The sequence below is a fragment of the Labrus bergylta genome, chromosome 17 (genome assembly GCF_963930695.1).
Source record: "Labrus bergylta chromosome 17, fLabBer1.1, whole genome shotgun sequence".
In the NCBI taxonomy this organism is placed as follows: domain Eukaryota; kingdom Metazoa; phylum Chordata; class Actinopteri; order Labriformes; family Labridae; genus Labrus; species Labrus bergylta.
The window spans coordinates 25,274,519-25,292,414 of NC_089211.1; the positions used below are offsets into that span (position 1 = coordinate 25,274,519).

General features: G+C 43.5%; 1 protein-coding gene across 8 annotated transcripts in view; it reads right to left on the reverse strand.

The window, feature by feature from the left end:
- Positions 1–1,722: 1,722 nt before the first annotated feature.
- The window catches only part of tnca (tenascin Ca), a 60,278-nt gene continuing 44,104 nt past the window's right edge, over positions 1,723–17,896 (reverse strand). For 4 of the 8 annotated variants that reach the window (XM_065965574.1, XM_065965575.1, XM_065965576.1 and 1 more), the window contains 17 exons: positions 17,113–17,388; positions 14,437–14,709; positions 13,992–14,264; positions 13,615–13,887; positions 11,329–11,643; positions 10,006–10,278; positions 9,230–9,352; positions 8,992–9,135; positions 8,751–8,870; positions 7,998–8,141; positions 7,789–7,919; positions 6,509–6,641; positions 6,029–6,180; positions 5,747–5,843; positions 4,824–4,985; positions 3,938–4,101; positions 1,723–2,490 (listed from right to left, as the gene is read on the reverse strand). In XM_065965574.1, the coding sequence (XP_065821646.1) occupies positions 2,380–2,490; positions 3,938–4,101; positions 4,824–4,985; positions 5,747–5,843; positions 6,029–6,180; positions 6,509–6,641; positions 7,789–7,919; positions 7,998–8,141; positions 8,751–8,870; positions 8,992–9,135; positions 9,230–9,352; positions 10,006–10,278; positions 11,329–11,643; positions 13,615–13,887; positions 13,992–14,264; positions 14,437–14,709; positions 17,113–17,388 (3,164 nt within the window). In that variant the 3' untranslated portion in view covers positions 1,723–2,379. The remainder of the gene's footprint in view (positions 2,491–3,937; positions 4,102–4,823; positions 4,986–5,746; positions 5,844–6,028; positions 6,181–6,508; positions 6,642–7,788; positions 7,920–7,997; positions 8,142–8,750; positions 8,871–8,991; positions 9,136–9,229; positions 9,353–10,005; positions 10,279–11,328; positions 11,644–13,614; positions 13,888–13,991; positions 14,265–14,436; positions 14,710–17,112; positions 17,389–17,896) is intronic. The other 4 variants (XM_020653857.3, XM_020653858.3, XM_020653859.3 and 1 more) reach the window with 3 other exon arrangements.

Below are 17,896 nucleotides of genomic sequence, written 5' to 3' on the forward strand. Positions count from 1 at the left end.
GGGGGGGTGCGGAGATATTGGGATGCACTCGAGCCAGAGGGCGTCTCTCCAAATTGTAATGAAAGACGCCATGATTGAATTTAATACCGGCTTGGAAAAACCACTCCAACGGGCAGTGAAGTCAGCTGGAAGGGGCTTAAAGGTCCAATCAGTAAGATGTGTAATGAGTGAGATGATAAAGGTATCTTACTATCTGATCAGACATTAAGGAAACATGCTATGTTGAAGTGCTGGCTTCTCTGACAACAATGCAGCAGCCAGTATGTCCTCCTTCTAACTTTAGATTCTGCTCCTGAATGCTCTGGATTTGTTTGGACCAGAGAAGGTAGGCGCTTTTAAGACCCCCCCACACAGCCGTTTTGGATGCCCCTTGGTTTCCCAGATATGAGAGCAGTTATCAGGTCAACAGGTGTTGCAGTGATGGAAGCGGTCAAGAGAAGTGGTTCAGATAGAAGTGATTGTACCCGACCTAAAAAGCCTCTGCATGTTTCTAATAAGCTCCACGAGCAGAAACGTGCTCAAACTAGGATCAATATTGGAGATGCTTTTGAAAAATGGAGAGAGGTTAGAACACAGAAAGGTTTACAGACCCATGCAGAGCTGGATAAACACTGAAGCTTCAGAGGCGTCAGGACGTTTGTTGACACAACAGTTTTTATACTGCAAGTAGTTTTCTTTACATGTAAAATGCAGCACATTATTTTAGGTTCTTTCACTGCATATCACTTTTATGTGTCGGTGCATAACTCTGTGTTGACGTTGAACACGCCTGGACACGCCCCTGTGTGTACACCAAAGTATGCTGATGTGAGATTGGGCAATACAAGCTCGGGCTACAAATGTACTACAAACGTGAAACCAGATCAGGTCCCATGCTGAGAATCCAGACCGCTGTGTACAGAGTCGACACAGAAATGTAGAATCTGTAAATAGAGATTACATATGAAGCAGAGGCAGCAGGTTAGAGGTCAAATGGTACTTAAACTTCTATATTATGAAACTTTCTGACAGTTTGCTCCGAGTTCGCTAGCGAGAATAAAAATGGCGGACCTGTGCAAAAGTTTTGCTCTAGTCTGGGGGTGGAGTCCATGGGTGGAGATACCAGGGGAGGCGAGGGTATTTTTTTTTACCAGAATCCCACTGTGACATCACAAGGAAAGCACATTTGAAACAGAGCATTTTTCTCTGTGTTGTAAGACTTATGCAGACCACAAACAAAGGACTGGATGGTTTATTTCACATTTTGTGGGTCAGTAGACTCTCAAATATATGTTCAAAAACACTATAAGTGGATTTTTCATTATATATCCCCTTTAAGATATTTGAATTCTAGAACTACGGCGATGGTGGTTTTGTGAACTGCACCATAGGGCAATTGTCTTTTAAAATCATCATCACAGCTTTGCAGCCGCATCGGTTCTGTCACATCTGCATCGACACATGTATTTGCAAGGAGAACATGAATTATCTTTCATTTTCTCTGTGTTTCTTCCGGTTTGTTTAGATGTTTTCTCCCTGTGCTATGTCATCATTTGTTTACCTGTGTACCAATTGTGCAAAGCTGTGACTACAAACTTCCCCCAGTATTCTATTGTTGCAGACATCAACACTCTAATTCTTGCAGCGTGTCCCCAAACAGAAATGCACAGAGGGTGAACACCGCCATCTGCTGGTGAAAGCTGGAAATGATCTCTTTTATTAAATAAAGGGCTCATAACACACTTTTGTTTTTATCAAACTGTGTTTATTTGAAGGTTTGCAGAGCATCATTCAGACGTTTTTTTTTTACTATCAAAATAAGTAAAGCACAATTTAAATAAGAGCCCAGTTCAACCAATCAGATGTTGGGACAGTAAATATACACAAGATGTTTCCTGGAGCTCTTTTTTTTATTTTATTTAAAATGTGTTTCTTTCATCCTCTTCAAACGCTCCGTTTAAGACGGAGGAAGTGAACAGAAAGTGATGCCTCTATGTGCCTTTGACGTGGAGCAGACCGATTGGATTCACCGACCTGATTTGACATTTGATTCTCAGATGTTTGGTCCCAAAAAAACACATTATTATTTTATGACCATTCATTCACCTCGCACGACCGTCTCCATGACCACGCAGACGTCAGCACCCGGTCAGGACGATGAGACGCTTTAACGGCTCATGACTCAAATCTTTGGTGTCATGTTATGGGTTCATTATGCAACGAGCAGAACTGAATTACATTCCGTGTGATTGTCTTTGTGTTTTAGAGAACGATCGGAGGATGAGGGAGCGTGTGTGTGTGTGTGTGTGTGTGTGTGTGTGTGTGTGTGTGTGTGTGTGTGTGTGTGTGTGTGTGTGGAGTCGAGGTGTAAAAGGAGAGGGGGGGAATGGGCTCACGAGTCTATGATCGTTTTTTTCTGCTCTCAAAATTCCTGAAGTTGGCTGGTCTGATCTTCATCTCTGCAAATTCGATCGAGTGCTCGTGGCCTTTCCAGTGGAACCAGTTGATCCCCTGTGGGAGGAAAACACATGTGATGGGAAAGAGGCTCAAATAGAGATAAATGTAACACGACAGAATCATCTTTCCTCACACCACACGATCAACTTCTGTCTGGAAAATCAGATTTTTCTTCTTCACAACAAAGATGACAAAAGAGTGAGCGGTGAGACAACGACAGAGTGAAGAATGTTTGATGTGGATTAAGTCAGGCTCAGACTGCAGGAGTTTTAAAATCATCACACACATCAGGAGAGTCTGAATCTTCTCTATAATCTGCAGCATGCATGCCATACAAGATGTGAAAATCATGGCTCATCACAGACTACAGGAGTTTATTAAGGTCATTGTCGTGCCCCGTGGAGGAACACACCTCCTAACATAAGCGATGGAGCCGGCAGGATAACTTTACGATTATAATTCTGTTTGCAAAGAGGACAAAAACATTTTTAAAAAACGAGTTTGGGTGAAGAAAAAGTCCGGGGAGACGCGGAGATCATGGACTGTTTTTTCTTCATTAAAGGCTTTATATGCCATTTTTTTGATTCAGCAGATGTCGCCCTTGAGCACCAGCATGAAACCAAAACAACTCGTGCTGCATTGTTGTGTTAGCATGCTAATGCTAGAGATCTTTATTATGCTGGTATCTTCACACTGCATGTAAATTTACCTGAAATGAGCGTGATCTAGAAACACAGTTAAGCAGTGAGTACAGTATGTTATTCTTCTTTTCTCTAGTCCCTCAATTAAACAACTTTTATACACGAGGGGAGGAGTCCGCCGGCCGTCCTGGCGATGTAAACAAAGTGAAGATAGGACTCTGAAAACTCTGAAAACATCACAGACAGTGGGACTCGGGTGTTACACCCATTGTAGACAGTCATGACTCACAGAGTTATTTTCAGAGGATATACTTGATTTATATTATATTTAAGTGTGAAAAATCACATATAAAGACTTTAAGAGCTGGAATCACATTTTTATCTGTCAGGTGTATTACAGTTGACCTGTGAGGGTTGCGTCTTGCTGTTGGTTGCCATAGTGATTGTAGTAAACAGTAACTTGAGTTTGTGTATTTCTTTTTTAGTCGTCTGAATACTCAAAGTGCTTTTACACTGCAGGTCACACCTACACATCCACATCAGTATTAGCTAATCACATTCCTAAGCCGCAGCAGAATCAGCGGGAGCAACTTGGGGTTAAGTGTCTTGCCAGAAGACACATCGGACATGTAGCTGCAGGAGCTGGGGATCGAACCCTCGACCTTCCAGTTAAAAGACGACCGACTCTACCCACTGAGCCACACGACTTCCTTCATCAAGATTTTAAGACCTCAAGAAAAACTCGATCAAAATACTAAAATCAATACTATATGACTATAAAAACTTCTCACCGATGTAAAAGTGTGGAAAAGGGATTACCTGTCTCTTAACATAAGGAGATGTGTACACTCTGCACATACCTTACTGTGACTGTCGTCCCCATATTTCCCCATTAGATTCACCCGATGGCAGTTTTTATACCAGAAGGCGCCTTTATAGGACAGGGCGCAGTTGGTGACGGCGATATCGTTGTCATTGTCGTAGGTGGAGAAAGGTCGCCCCTGGTGGTACGTCATGGAGTCACCTGGTGGAGAGAAAGGTCGTAAAACACAGACAGGCTGACTCCACCTTAAAGCGACAGCCACCTTTGGAAATCAGAGAGAGCTGAGCATGACGTCCTCAGTCAGGTGGTTACATTTTTAAATTGATTTTATCTTTTTTTAAGTACAACAAAACTGAAGGTCCACTTCACCATGTTCCTCTAACTCTAACATGTGTGTCTAATCTGTCTACAAACCCCCCAATGATGAGAAAAGTCCATCCTCTCCGTCTTTTACCTGCTCCACTTTTCAGAAAATGTGTGCTCTAACAGGCCGTTTGGAGATTTCCCCTTCATGACATCACAAAGGGCAGTAGCCCCTCCCCCAGGTGGGTGACACTCCCACAGCTAGGTGTTTGTTCTGCCCTCTGAGTCTGCCTTCTCACCGTAAACAATAGGACATGGAGCGAGAAAGACTGAGACACCCAAAGCCCTTCCAGAGAGGGGACGTGGTCAGACACAGCTCATTTACATATTTAAAGGTACAGACACAGAAACAGCCTGTTCTGAGCAGGGCTGAAATAGAGGGGTTTATAGGCATGATCAAATACAGGTTTAGAGTGGATTTAGACAGGCTAGCTGTTTACACTTGTTTCCATTCTTTATGCTAAGCTAAGCTAATTGGCTGCTGGCTTCATATTAAGCAGACACTGGAGAAGAAGGACATCACTCTCTTATCAAACTACTCCTTTAGCAGTTATACCAACCTGCTGTCCCGCTGTACGCTCCGATGTAAATTTTGTAACGTGTTCTCGGCTCTGCGATCGTCAACTTGTCGTACTGAGCGTAGGCCGATTCGCCTTTATCCCTCAAGTCCACTCGCAGCTCGTAATGTCCAGAGTTTGTGATTTTATGGAGGTTGGAGAGACCTGTGATGACACGATACGGGTGAGAAGGTGACGAGGTGACCGAGAGAGAGAGAAAGAGAAAGAGAGAGAGGGAGAGAGAGACAGAGAAAGAGAAAGAGAGAGAAAGAGACAGAGAGAGAGAGAGAGATAGAGATGGCGAGAAAGAGAAAGAGAGAGAGAGAGAAAGAGAGAGAAAGAGACAGAGAGAGAGATAGAGATGGAGAGAAAGAGAGAGAAAGCGAAAGAGAGAGAGGGAGAGAGAGAGAGAGAGAGAGAAAGAGACAGAGAGAGATAGAGATGGAGAGAAAGAGAAAGAGAGAGAGAGAGAGAAAGAGAGAGAGAAAGAGACAGAGAGAGAGATAAAGATGGAGAGAAAGAGAGAGAAAGCGAAAGAGAGAGAGGGAGAGAGAGAGAGAGAGAGAGAAAGAGACAGAGAGAGAGATAGAGATGGAGAGAAAGAGAAAGAGAAAGAGAGAGAAAGAGAAAGAGAGAGGGAGAGAAAGTGGAAAGAGAGAGAAAGAGAAAGAGAAAGAAGACAGAAAGAGAGAGAAAGAGACACAGAAAGAGAGAGATGGAGAGAAAGTGGAAGGAGAGAGAAAGAGAAAGAGAAAGAAGACAGAAAGAGAAAGAGAGAGAAAGAGACACAGAAAGAGAGAGATGGAGAGAAAGTGGAAGGAGAGAGAAAGAGAAAGAGAAAGAGAGAGAGAGAGAGAAAAAGAGAGAAAGAGAGAGAGACAGAGATAGAGAGAGAGAAAAAGAGAGAAAGAGAGAGGTGCTCTCACCCAGCCAGAACTCATTATTCATGTTTCCAAAGCCGGCCGTGTAGTTCTTCCAGTTCCTGTAGAATTCCAGCTTTCCATTCTGGCGTCGGAGCAAAACCTGGAGAGCAATGAACGAGTGTCACATCGTTTTCAAAACACTCTCAACAAGCACGGCAGAGGTCGCTTCGGGGCTGTCCATCAAAAGCGTTGCATAACTTTTGTTTGATTTTTTTTCCAATTCAACATGAATTACCATTTAAATGTTTTTTTTAAAATTAGTTTCCAGCGGTTTGATTCACTCACCAGCCATCCTCCGCCATCCGTGGTCATGTCACAGTAGACCTGGATGGGCTGCGTCTCCTCTCCGCCCACGTAGATGGTGTACAGACCCGAGGTCCTCTCTCCGTTCAGCAGAATCTGAGCGCAGTCTTTGGGCCGTCTGTACAGCTGTCCGACTATTAAGAGCACACGTTAAAAAAGAGATTGAGTCAGAGAGCTGCAACCATGCAGGCGCTCCATCTTCCTCTCCGTTATGTAAAGAGACGTTTTATGGCGAGCGTGGAGGGAACATTAAAAGGTTTTTCCACTCAGAGCGGCTCAGACTGAATGAAAAAACAAGCACAGGTGGAATATCACATTCAAAGAGAGGAATTTCAAAGTAGAAAAAAAAAACATCACATTGACGGCTGCAAAACCTCAAAGTGGAGTTTTTACTGCTCAAAGCGGCGCCATGACTTTGACCAGCGTTAGCAGGTCGATATAATAAAAAGCTGTGACCCTTACTGGTGGTGAAGACGGTGTTAACGTGTCGACTCCTCTGCGCTCCGGCGATGGCCTGCAGTCGGACGTTGTACTCGGTGGAGCCAGTCAGCTGAGCCATGCTGTAAGAGGACGCCGTCTCGCTGAGCACCACTTCCTGTATCCGTGTATCACACATATTTAAAGAAATTAGATGCTATTGGGTTGGATGGAAGTGCATGTGCCTGGTTTCAGAATTATTTGTTTGACAGGCGTCAGTGTGTTAAGCTAGGTCATGCTAAATCTGAATTTTTGTTCATTAATAGAGGTGTGCCACAAGGTTCAGTCCTGGGTCCCATGCTCTTCAATGTTAATTACACTGTTTCTTCTTTGAATGGTTGTCATGCCCATCTCTATGCAGACGACACTATTTTGTATTGTACTGCAGATTCTGTACAGTTGGCCATCAAGAACTTACAACTTGCTTTTAATTCTGTCCAAGAATATTTCATTAGCCAAAAACTGCTGCTTAATGACATTAAAACAAAATTTATGCTATTCTCGAGAGCCAAAAATATTGATTACGAGAGCGTACGTATATCTTCTTTAAATGGCTCAGACATCGAGCGAGTATATGAGTATAGATATCTTGGCATGTGGAACTCACTTTTAAGTTCCATGTAAAAACTCTTGTCTCCAAGTTGCGACAGAAAGTTGGCTTTTTGTACAGAAACAAATCAAGTTTTCCGTTATCGTGCAGAAAAAGAATCATTAAAGCTGTGTTCTTGTCAGTGATAGATTACGGCGATGTCATTTATAGACATGCTGCAGCTTCAACTTTGAAACCTGTGGACGCCGTATATCGCTCCGCCCTCAGGTCATCATCACTGTGACCTGTATGAGAGGGTCGGTTGGCCTTCTCTTGAAGAGAGACGCAACAAACATTGTTTTTTATATATCTTTAAGGCTCTTATTGGAAAACTTCCACCTTACATCATAGACCTGTTGGAGTGGAATAGTGGAATTTTATTTTTAACAACTTTGTTTCAAATTGTAACTGTTTTAAATGATCTCAGTGGTTTTTGTCACAGAATCTGAGTGTTTGTTGTGTTTTTTGCTTGTTTTACTGTGCTTGTAATCTCGACGGCGTTAGAAAATGAGGGAAACCTCAGTGTCCTTTTGAGAATAAATAAAGGTTTGAACTGAAATGAAATATGGAGCAGAGAGCGTCAGAAAAAGGATTATCGCATGGACAAAGTTTCTGGTTTCTGGTTTAAACACGTCTAATCTCTGGTGACATAACTGACGGAAGGAGAGAGACTGACCCTGATGGTTCCATCAGCGGAGGTGAAGGTGAGCGTGTAACCGGTGACTGCAGCCTGCGGGGGTCTCCAGGTGAGCGTGGCGCTGTCGGTTTGAATGTTGACGGCTGTCAGATCACGAGGAGGGTCCACGTCTGAAAAAAACCACAACGTTTCACTTTAGAAAAAAGGGATCAAATATCCAACATTCAGTTTCCTGTCTGTCAGATTACCTGTGGTGAAGTCAGTAACGGCTGAGTCACTCTTCTGAGCTTCTCTCATCGCATGAACTCCGACTGTGTAGTGAGTTCCTGGAAACAGTGAGTCCATCTCGAACTCCACGATGTTACCGGAAACATGCTCCACCACGGGGGACACTGCAAGGGGGGGGGGGGGGGCATCCGGTAAATACGACAAAACATCTTTTAAATATCTGCTGAAACTCTCAGCTCTTTTAAATCCAGGTTGAAGACTCACCTGTTTACAGCTGCCTTTCATTAAACAGCTTTAATAAGATTTTAAACTTTTACTCTGCACTGTAACTTTTAACTTTTTTTATATTTTTACTTTATTTATTTCAATTAATTTCATTCTAATTATTTTTATTTGAACATATTTTCAGATTTAATAATTTCAGTGATTTTTAAATTTTCTATTTTAATGTTTCTTTTCTTTCCTCTGTCATGATGCTTTTTGATGTCTTCTGTGAAGCACTTGAAATTGCCTTGTTGTCAAAATGTGATATAGAAATAAACTTTCCTTGCCTAGCGTGTGTTCTGTACTGAAACTAATGTGTTAAAACATGTACTGTCGCTTTAAGAGGTCGCGAGTATTTCACATGCAGAAAATTGAGCAGTGATGATTCAATATCTTAAACACCCCCCTTTTGGAATCAAGAGGTGGATGCTGGATTTGAGGCGGTTTGTTCCATAATATGTAAAAAAAAAAAAAGTTAATAAATGAAATGACCGTAAGGAGAAACACACCTGAGTCAACGCTGTAAGTAATGACGTAGCCGTCCACTGTGGCCACAGACGGCTGCCACAGGAGCAGCGCTGACGTGTCGGTGACGTTAACCGCGATCAGACCCTGAGGTTTGTCCAGACCTGGAGGAGAGCACAAAACAGGAACACAGAGTCAAGAGGACACGACGGCGTTGATTCAGGTTTTCTAAAAAACTGACCGGAGGAGTCTCAGAGACTATCAGGAGAGAACAGAGAGTCAAACCTGTGGTCACGGTGTCGGTGCTCGGGTCGCTCTCCTCCAGACCCTTCACAGCGCTCACGATCACTTGGTAAACTTTGCCGGGGATCATGTTGGGCAGCAGAGTCTCGAACACGCCGCCGTCCACGGTCAGCGACATCGGGCTCCCTGTGGAGTCAGAGCAGAAAATTAAAAAAAATCACATGAACACTTCAGAAAAAAAAAGAGTGCTCTGTTCCTTTAAGGGGAGTTAGTGTCTCACCTCCTTCAAAGGGGATGTAGGTGACTCGGTAGTTATCGACGGGAGAGCGAGGCATGGACCAGTGAACCACGGCAGAGGAGTCGGTCACCTCAGAGAAGTGAAGCCCCTTTGGAGTGCTCAGACCTGAGAGGGTGGAAAGAAGGAAAAATGTGCAGACAGGAAGTAGAGGAAAAAAAGACGGTTAAATTAAAGTCTATCAAGTACGGCCAAAAAAAAAAGATCCAGATGAAACTCCACAGATTGTTTCCTTTAGAGTCAGACGAGGAGTGAAGCCTAAAGCGCAGGGATAGAGGCGATTAGAGGAAGTGCGGCGCTCTGACGGCCGCCGCCACACAAAGAAGAAGACAGCTCAACCGTTTAGTAGTTCTACAATTCTACAATTCACTTAGCAGACGCTTTTCTCCAAAGCGACGTACATCAGAGAGTAAGAACAACACAGGCAAGGATCTAGAAAAAAGGGAACAATGTCAGTAAGAGCAAACGATCAGCTTAGAGTCTGATTGGACACACAGGTGCTGACAGGAAGTGACCAGAGGCAAAGCACAACATTGAGGGCAGTTCTTGAGAGCTCTAATCAGTATAGAAACCATCTTATAAGTCGTCGTTATCAAACAAAAACCATCGTCATTACCATCATCATCATCAATAATATGGAGACCATCATCATTAAGTTAGTAGGTATTCACGAAAGAGCTGGCTCTTTAGCTTTTTCTTAAAGGTGCAGAGGGACTCTGTAGTTAGTAAAAGACGTCGCACTCTGCAGTGTCTTCATATACCTGTCTGAGCGACCCCCGTTATCGGTTGGGAGCGTTGGTCCAACGAGACGCCGTAGAGCTCGATTTCGTACTCGGTGCCCCCCATAAGTCCTGTCAGAACCTTGGTGCGCTCGTCCCCGCGGACGCTGTACTCCTGCGGGTGGGCTAACCTTTTGCCGTCTCTTACTTTGATCACAAAACGGTCGAAAAGGTCGTCGTTGGCCGCCCACGACACGCGGAAACCGTCGGCCGTGACGTCTGAGACGAAGAGATGCTCCACCTCCGGCTCGGCCTCTGGGTTAAGAGAAGATAAAACATAAAACGTTGCAGCAGGTTTCAGGGGTGTTTCTCCCCAATCTTATTTCATGAACTTTGGAGCGTTGGGGCGAAAAAAAGATGCCAGTTTGGAGGAAGTCAGCGGTCAAGACTAGAAGGTTTCCAGGTGGAAGAGTGAAAGACTCCGATCGGTCATGCTCAGGCGTCCGTTAGTGTAAACGCGCAGGCTGTCGAGGCGAGAGAGGAGAAGATGCTTTTTGGTAAACGCGTATTCAATGTCAGACGACATTAACAGATCTGTTTGATGGATTTCAGCACGGGTCCTCATGCGTCATCACAACCGGAGTCAGTGCAATCAATAGAGAAAGAAATCAACGAGGTCAGAGGTCAAATCAGCGGACATTTCATGCTCAGAATGTCTCGCTGATTTGTCAGTGTTTTCCTTTCAAATGTCTGCTCAATTTCTCAGGGCTTTTTGATTGATTTAGATTGCTGTTAAAAAACTTTGAGATCCGTCGAAACATCTGGAGGAAAACACATTTTAAAATATGAGAACCAACCGGATGTGCTTGCTCATATTTTTGGAGGGTTTAGGAAGAAACAGACGGCAGCCTCACGTCTGTTCCCCCCCCGGCGAGGAAGCTGCAAACTCAGAAAAAAAAGCTGGAGTTAGAAGAGAAGTGAGATCATTCTGAGGAAGAAGGCGAGTTAGGGTTAGAGTTACCAAGCTGACGCCTCACCATCAGAACGTGGCGTAGAGGTTGAGATTTTAATATACTTTAAAGATGCCATTTTGAAAAGCAAAGAAAACTACTCGCCGCTGTTGAATCAAAGCCCAAAGACTTGATCCAGGACTCTGAGGGGGCATGCCAGATTTCAAGCGAGAGTTATTAATTTGTGTCAAATAAACAAGGTCAATTCAACCTGCCAGATTCTGATGGTGAAACTTCCGACCGGTATCTTAAAATGTTACGATCGTTTATGTACAGTAGTTGCACCGACACAGAGTTGAAGAGTTGCACGTTTCATTAGGAGGAGTGGGCTTTGCGGGGGCGCTGTGAGTGGTACCTGTCACAGCCACTGTGTTCAGAGGCCGAGAGAGCAGCCCTGACTCTGACACCCCCGTCAGCCTGACCTCATAGCCTATCCCTGTGATGAGGCCCCAGATGTCCAGGTGACTTTGGTTTCCTGGCACGGTGAACTCCTGCGGCTCCAGCAGCCACCCGGAGTCTGTCACCACTATGTGAAAACGGCTGAAACCGCCACTAGAGGGGGCTAAGTGCTCCTCCTGGTGCTGCTGCTGCTGCTTCACCTCCCATGACACCCGGAAGCCGTAGGGGGTTATGTTGGATATGGTTAAGTTTTCCACTCTGGGCAAAGGAGCTGGAGGAAAGTGGGTTTGATTTTTTTTTTTTGTGAGAGGAGACACATTGGAGGGGGGAGAAGGTTAGCTGAGGATAGGTGATGTGTGCAATGGTTGCAAAAGCAAATCACAAAAAATCTGTTCTGTTCCTGAGACATTCAACGGAGGCAGGAACGTTTGATGTGAATAAAGTCCAAATCACATAAATAAAGCAGATTTTTCACACATCAGAGAGATTTATACGCTTCTAAAACAAACCGTAGTTAGACGTCTCTTAAGCAACAGTTTAGAGGACGCAAACGGGGATTCTGTCTAGAGCCGAAAAATCAAATCAAAGGATGAACAAAGGCGTGACTAAACAAAGACCACTGGATTTTCTTACAATCTTACAGTCCGCTCCAAAGACATTTAGAGAACGTAAAAGTCCTATGGTGGCCATTAGCGGTACTGCATCTTTAAAAAAATACACAACTCTACTCTCTTAGCCAAGATTATTTCCCTCCACTCAGAATTGAAGTGCCAACAAAGCTGCAACCACAGATACAAAAAAGATAAAGCCACAGGCTGCGGTTCCTGGAGCTGCCACTAGAGGCCGGCTCCAACAGTGAGTCAATCCTCATAGAAGAGCATTTTAAATAAAGAAAACTTTTTTTACATCCTGATACAAAAAATACAAACACACTTCTGGTCTTTTATCTTTATCACTACCGATGAAACTTTATAGGGCTGAACTGTTCTATAAACTTTGTTGCCAATAGTTCTGCCCGTCTGCACGCTTTAAAATGCAGGTTATGTTCTTGTAACTGTTTCTCCAGAGTGGTGTTTCTTACGCTAACAGAGTCGAGTCGGTGTCCCTCCTCTAACGCTGGATAAAACCGATCAACCACATGAAAGCGGCTATTTAAAAGGAAGAATGTGCGACATGTTCCACATAAATAAATCATAAAGTCTGTCCTGTGTAAATGTGTCTCTGAGTCCTGACTGTCTACAATGAGGGAGAAGCTCGAGTCCCGCTGGCTGTGTTGTTGTCAGAGCCGTGTTTACATGGACGGGACGGCCGGCTCCTCCCCTTGTGTATAAAAGCTGTTTTAGTCAAGAACTAGAGAGAAGAAGAAGAACATACTCACTGATTATTTGGATGTTAGTAAGAGTTTTTAGATCACGCTCATTCTGTGTCAGTTTACATGAAATGTGAAGCTACGAGCTAACTACAGAGCGCTAACATTAGCATGCTAACACAACAATGCAGGTCAGAGGTGATTGCTGCTCGAACAAAGGACAATTTTATCCATCACTCGCGCTTGACTTCAAAGTCAAAGTCAAAGTCAACTTTATTGTCAATTTCAAAATATGCCAGACATACAGTGGAATCGAAATTGCGTTTGTCTCCGTCCTGCGGTGCAATACAACCAAAATAAGGTAAAATAGATAAAATAAAATGAGGTAAAAATAAGATAAATAATATTTACAGTAATAAATTCTATGTGCGCACGCGAGTGGAGAGGGGGGTTGGAGGTGTGTCTCTGGAGGAGAGCGGAGGCTTCAGGATGGAGGAGGCGTGGCCTAACAGCAGTTTGTTTTGGTTTCATGCTGGTGCTCAAAGGCGACATCTACTGGATAAAAATGTTGCACATTCTTCCTTTAAGGTGAATATGTATTAAATAATAAAAACAGAAGTAGAAGATGTTCACATTACTTCTCTTCATGGTTATAAATCAAATATTTTATGGGTATAAATACTCCCAGATTGAGAAAACATTTGATGCTAATGCTGCGTGTGAAATCTGCTCTTAATGTGTCACGGCCTTCACATGTGCCGATAAAAACGGTTTGAAGTCGTCATTAATTTTGAGTTGTTCTGGGTAATCGAGCAGAAAGCACTTAAGTCAATTCAAAGGTTTTGATACCAATCCTCTGAAAAATGTAAAAGCAACAGATGGTTTCCATTCACTCGTGACAGGAGCTCCAGATGTGAGTAAAATACATAGTACCTGTGACGGCGTGGGCTAACACAGAGGGAGTTTGGCGCCCATGAGAGACACCATACAGCTCAATATCATAGCCTGTGGCATCCATCAGGTTAGAGACGGTAAAGTTACGAGCGTCGCCCGGCAGTCTGAACTCCAGCGTATCAGACTGCTGCTCTGGGTCACTGACCCGGATAACAAAGCCGTCAAAGTGTCCTGACACAGTTCTCCAGGACACGCTGAGGTCATGTGGGCTCACAGATGACGCTGCTACGGGCCCCAACAGGGGGACATCCTCTGAACAGGAAGAAGAACTTTCAGTTTCAGGTTGTGCTGAGAAAATCACAAAGTGTGGGTTTGCACATGGGGTGTTAAAAAGAAAATTGCATGTAAAGTGATACCTGTTGTAGCTACTTCAAACAGGGGCGGCGTGTTCTGGCCGCCATCGCTGGCGTACAGCTTTATGTTGTACCGTGTGCTCGCTTTGAGCCCGGCCATGACCGTTGAGCGCACGTCTCCGGTGAGAGCACGCCCCATCGCCTGCGAGGGCAAAGCAGACTCTCTGACTTCTACTATGAAATTATCAAAAGCCTTTCCTCCTGTCCGCCATGACAGAGAAAATCTGTCTGAGGTAATGTTAGAAACGACTAGCCTGGATAAATCAGGCTCTTCAGCTACAGGGGAGAAAAAAATATAACAGATGTTCATTTATGGGAATAAAAAAGCATGAATATGTGTCTGACTTAACACCCAGTCTGAAGTTAACCTTACAGTCACACAATAACATGATATCATAATTAGAGATTGGCCTATCTTAAAGTTAGACAAAGAAAGAAATCTAAATACCTGTTGATGCAACAATACTGACAGCGCTTGTTCGGGATCCCTTGTAAGTCCCATAGAGGTAGGCTACATAATCAGTGCTGGGCCGGAGCCCCGTGACGTCATAGGATTTTACAACGTGGGATATATTACATTCTCGCGGCTCTGTCAGCCAGTCAGAATCAATAATCTCCAGGATAAAACCATCAAATGTTCCATCAGTGCCGTTCCAGTGGATTGAAAAGCTCTCAGATGTTAAGTTTGAGATAAATAGTTTGCCAAGCGTTGGCAAAATCACTGAAGGGAGAAATCGTGGTTAGAATCTTTGTGCAGAACAATTAGTGATGATAATAAATTATTGGAAGGTTTGAGGTTATGTTAGAGCCTGACCAATACGGGATGTTCAAACGGAGAATTACACACACGACCAATGTAGCGTATTTGAAAGTTGAAATTAGAAAATATACCACGCCAACCTTGAGGTACTCACACAGTTGATATCTTAATCAAACAAACACGTACATCATCAACCTGTTCCAGTGAATTCTGCTTGGCTGTGATGCTAAGCTACGTGTGCTGCAGACAAGAAGAGCGGAGTCTCAGAGATCTTCAAAACATGTGTGTGAAGTTTCTTGTTCTAAATCCACTCTGATCCTGTATTTGATCATGTCTATAAGCCCCTCTATTTCAGCCCTGCTCAGAACAGGCTGTTTCTGTGTCTGTACCTTTAAATATGTAAATGAGCTGTGTCTGACCACGCCCCCTCTCTGAAAGGGCTTTGGGTGTACTCAGTGCTTTCTCGCTCCATGTCCTATTGTTTACGGTGAGAAGGCAGACTCAGAGGGCAGAACAAACACCTAGCTGTGGGAGTGTCACCCACCTGGGGGAGGGGCTACTGCCCTTTGTGATGTCATGAAGGGAAAATCTCCAAACGGCCTGCTTGAGCACACATTTTCTGAAAAGTGGAGCAGGTAAAAGACGGAGAGGATGGACTTTTCTCATCATTGGGGGGTTTGTAGACAGACTAGAGACACATATTAGAGTTAGAGGAACATGGTGAAGTGTATTTTCTGTTTCTATTAACTGGAGCTGCAGCCCCATCTAGTGGCAGGCTGCTGCGTAACAGTTACGACATAGCATAAACGTGAAATCCAAAGTTTAACTGACTAGCAATTCAGGTGACGACTTGCAAGGGTGATGATGTTTAATTGTTTAGTTGGCTAATCACTCACATCACTATTAGCCAGTCTGCTGGACAATCTAAACTGTCACTCCGTTTTAAAACCCTGCTTAGATTGTTTTGTAAAAACGATTCAGTATCTTGCATAAATTCGAAAATATACGCTTATACCGATATAAACGTGAATATTGGCATCCCAATATATCAGTCAGGCTCTAGTCAAAGTGCATCACATAGTGTGAAAGGAAACTCACCACCACTGATTAGCAATTCCTGATTGCCTGAGTAGCTTAATAAAAGATTAAACACATGCAAATGTGCATCAAATTCTAACTTAGCAGCACAAGAATCTGAACCGACTATGCCCAATGCCTTTGAGGATTAAAAACAGATAAAACATGTTTTGCCAAAAGCCTTCATTGTAAATAGCTGAAGAAATCTAACCTGCAAGTTTAAGTGAAGTAGGTGTTGTTTTTAAATGTGAAATGTGGTGAAGTAATTAATTCAGTTGTGTCCGTGACATGCAGATCAGAGCATGCAGTTAACAAGAGGACCAGATCTATCCTGCAAAATGTTGCACCAGATCAATCCAAGCAGAACAGGACAGCTAGGTTCTTTAAAAGATGTTTCAAGTGCAATTAGAAAGAATTTCAGATGCATTCAAGCTTGCAGCAAACTGTTTAAGCTTCATTCAAGCTTTTAGAAAGGTGGCGTACTGTTAGACGATATCAGCTCTTTACCTTGATAGTGACAAGAGGATTTAATCATTTGCCACCTAGCAGTCCAGAAGGAAATTAGTGTATTTACTTTAAAGAAACCAGACTCAAACAAACTGAGCATCAAAAACTGGCAAATCTAAACGATCCAAATGGTCAAAACTAACTGTGTCATTCACACAAATTGTCACTTGAACTCACGCGAGCACTGACACATCCAACGGGCAAATGATCCCTTCAAGGTTAATCGATTACACACTGAATGTCGGCTGATGGGATGAGATGAGATGGTCACGCTGTCATGGTGTGACGGGCGTGTGAGAGCGAGAGTTATTGGTTTTTGTTGCTTTTGCAATCATTGCAGCACATCAGCGTCAAACCTCACCACGATGCAGGGGATGGTAGAGTGAGCGATGGAGAGGGGGAGGGGGAGGGGGGCTTCATGCACTTTTGTAACTGGGATGATGGGAGCAGTTCAGGGGAGTAAGGGTGAACATTTGAGGGGCCGTTTGCTTGGCTCGGTGATGCGATTTCATCACCCTGCCCTCTCTCAGCGAGACAGAAACAGTGGCTGGAGGGTAAGGAATGGTTCATGGCATGTTGGTTAAGATGAAGAGGTACATTTCAAAGTGATCAGGGTGTTGGACAGCGGTGATGAAAGAGGAATCGGGTTATTGTTTTGTTTTGTTTCATGCAGCGAGGTGTGGATGTTTCAATGTGAGTGAGGAGCTAGTGTCTGAATTATAAACACAAAAAAAAGGAAAGAAAGATTTAAAGGTCTGCAACACTTCAAGTCGCTGGTACCTGTGGTGGCTTCAATGTACAGTGGTTCAAGGAAGGAGCCCTGATGCATCCCAAACAGGCCAACCATGTAGCTGGTGTTGGGATTGAGCCCCGAGATGCCCAGACTGAGAGCGTCTCCGGACACAGTGAGGTTCTGGCTCTCTGCGAAATTCTCCAAGTTTGTTACCTCAATGACAAAGGTCTCAAATTCCCCATCGACGGGGCGCCAGGACGCAGTGAAGCCGTCCCATGTTTTGTCAGAGATGGTGAGGTTCACCACCGAGGGCTTCAGCTCAGCTGGTAGATAAGACAGATCAGAGTGGGGTCAAATGAAAAGAAAAAAATAACTTTCACAATGATTCATCTCGAAAGGTCCAACATCGTATTTGAGACGATGTCAGGATTTTGCTTTGGCAGATTTCAGGATTTAAGTGAAACTCTGACAAAAACAAAGTTGGCTAACAGGAAGTAAAGTTTTAAGATTTGGAAAAATTATTTGAAGATTTATGGGGATGATAAGTTAAATTATTTAAAACACTAAATGAACAAAACTTGAAATCTTTTTCAACATAACAGAACTTTAAAATTGCAACTTTTTCAGTTGTTTTCAAGTTAAAACACAATATTCATGCAATATTTAAACTTTCTGACACAGTAGTAGTAAAAGCAGAGCAAAATGGGAGGGGGGATAAACATTTTGTATATTACGATTAACATCAATTCTCTGATGAATACAAAAATAACCATGCAGGCATCCTGAAACATTTTAAAGGAGTGACTGTGATGAAGACGGGATGTGATGCGA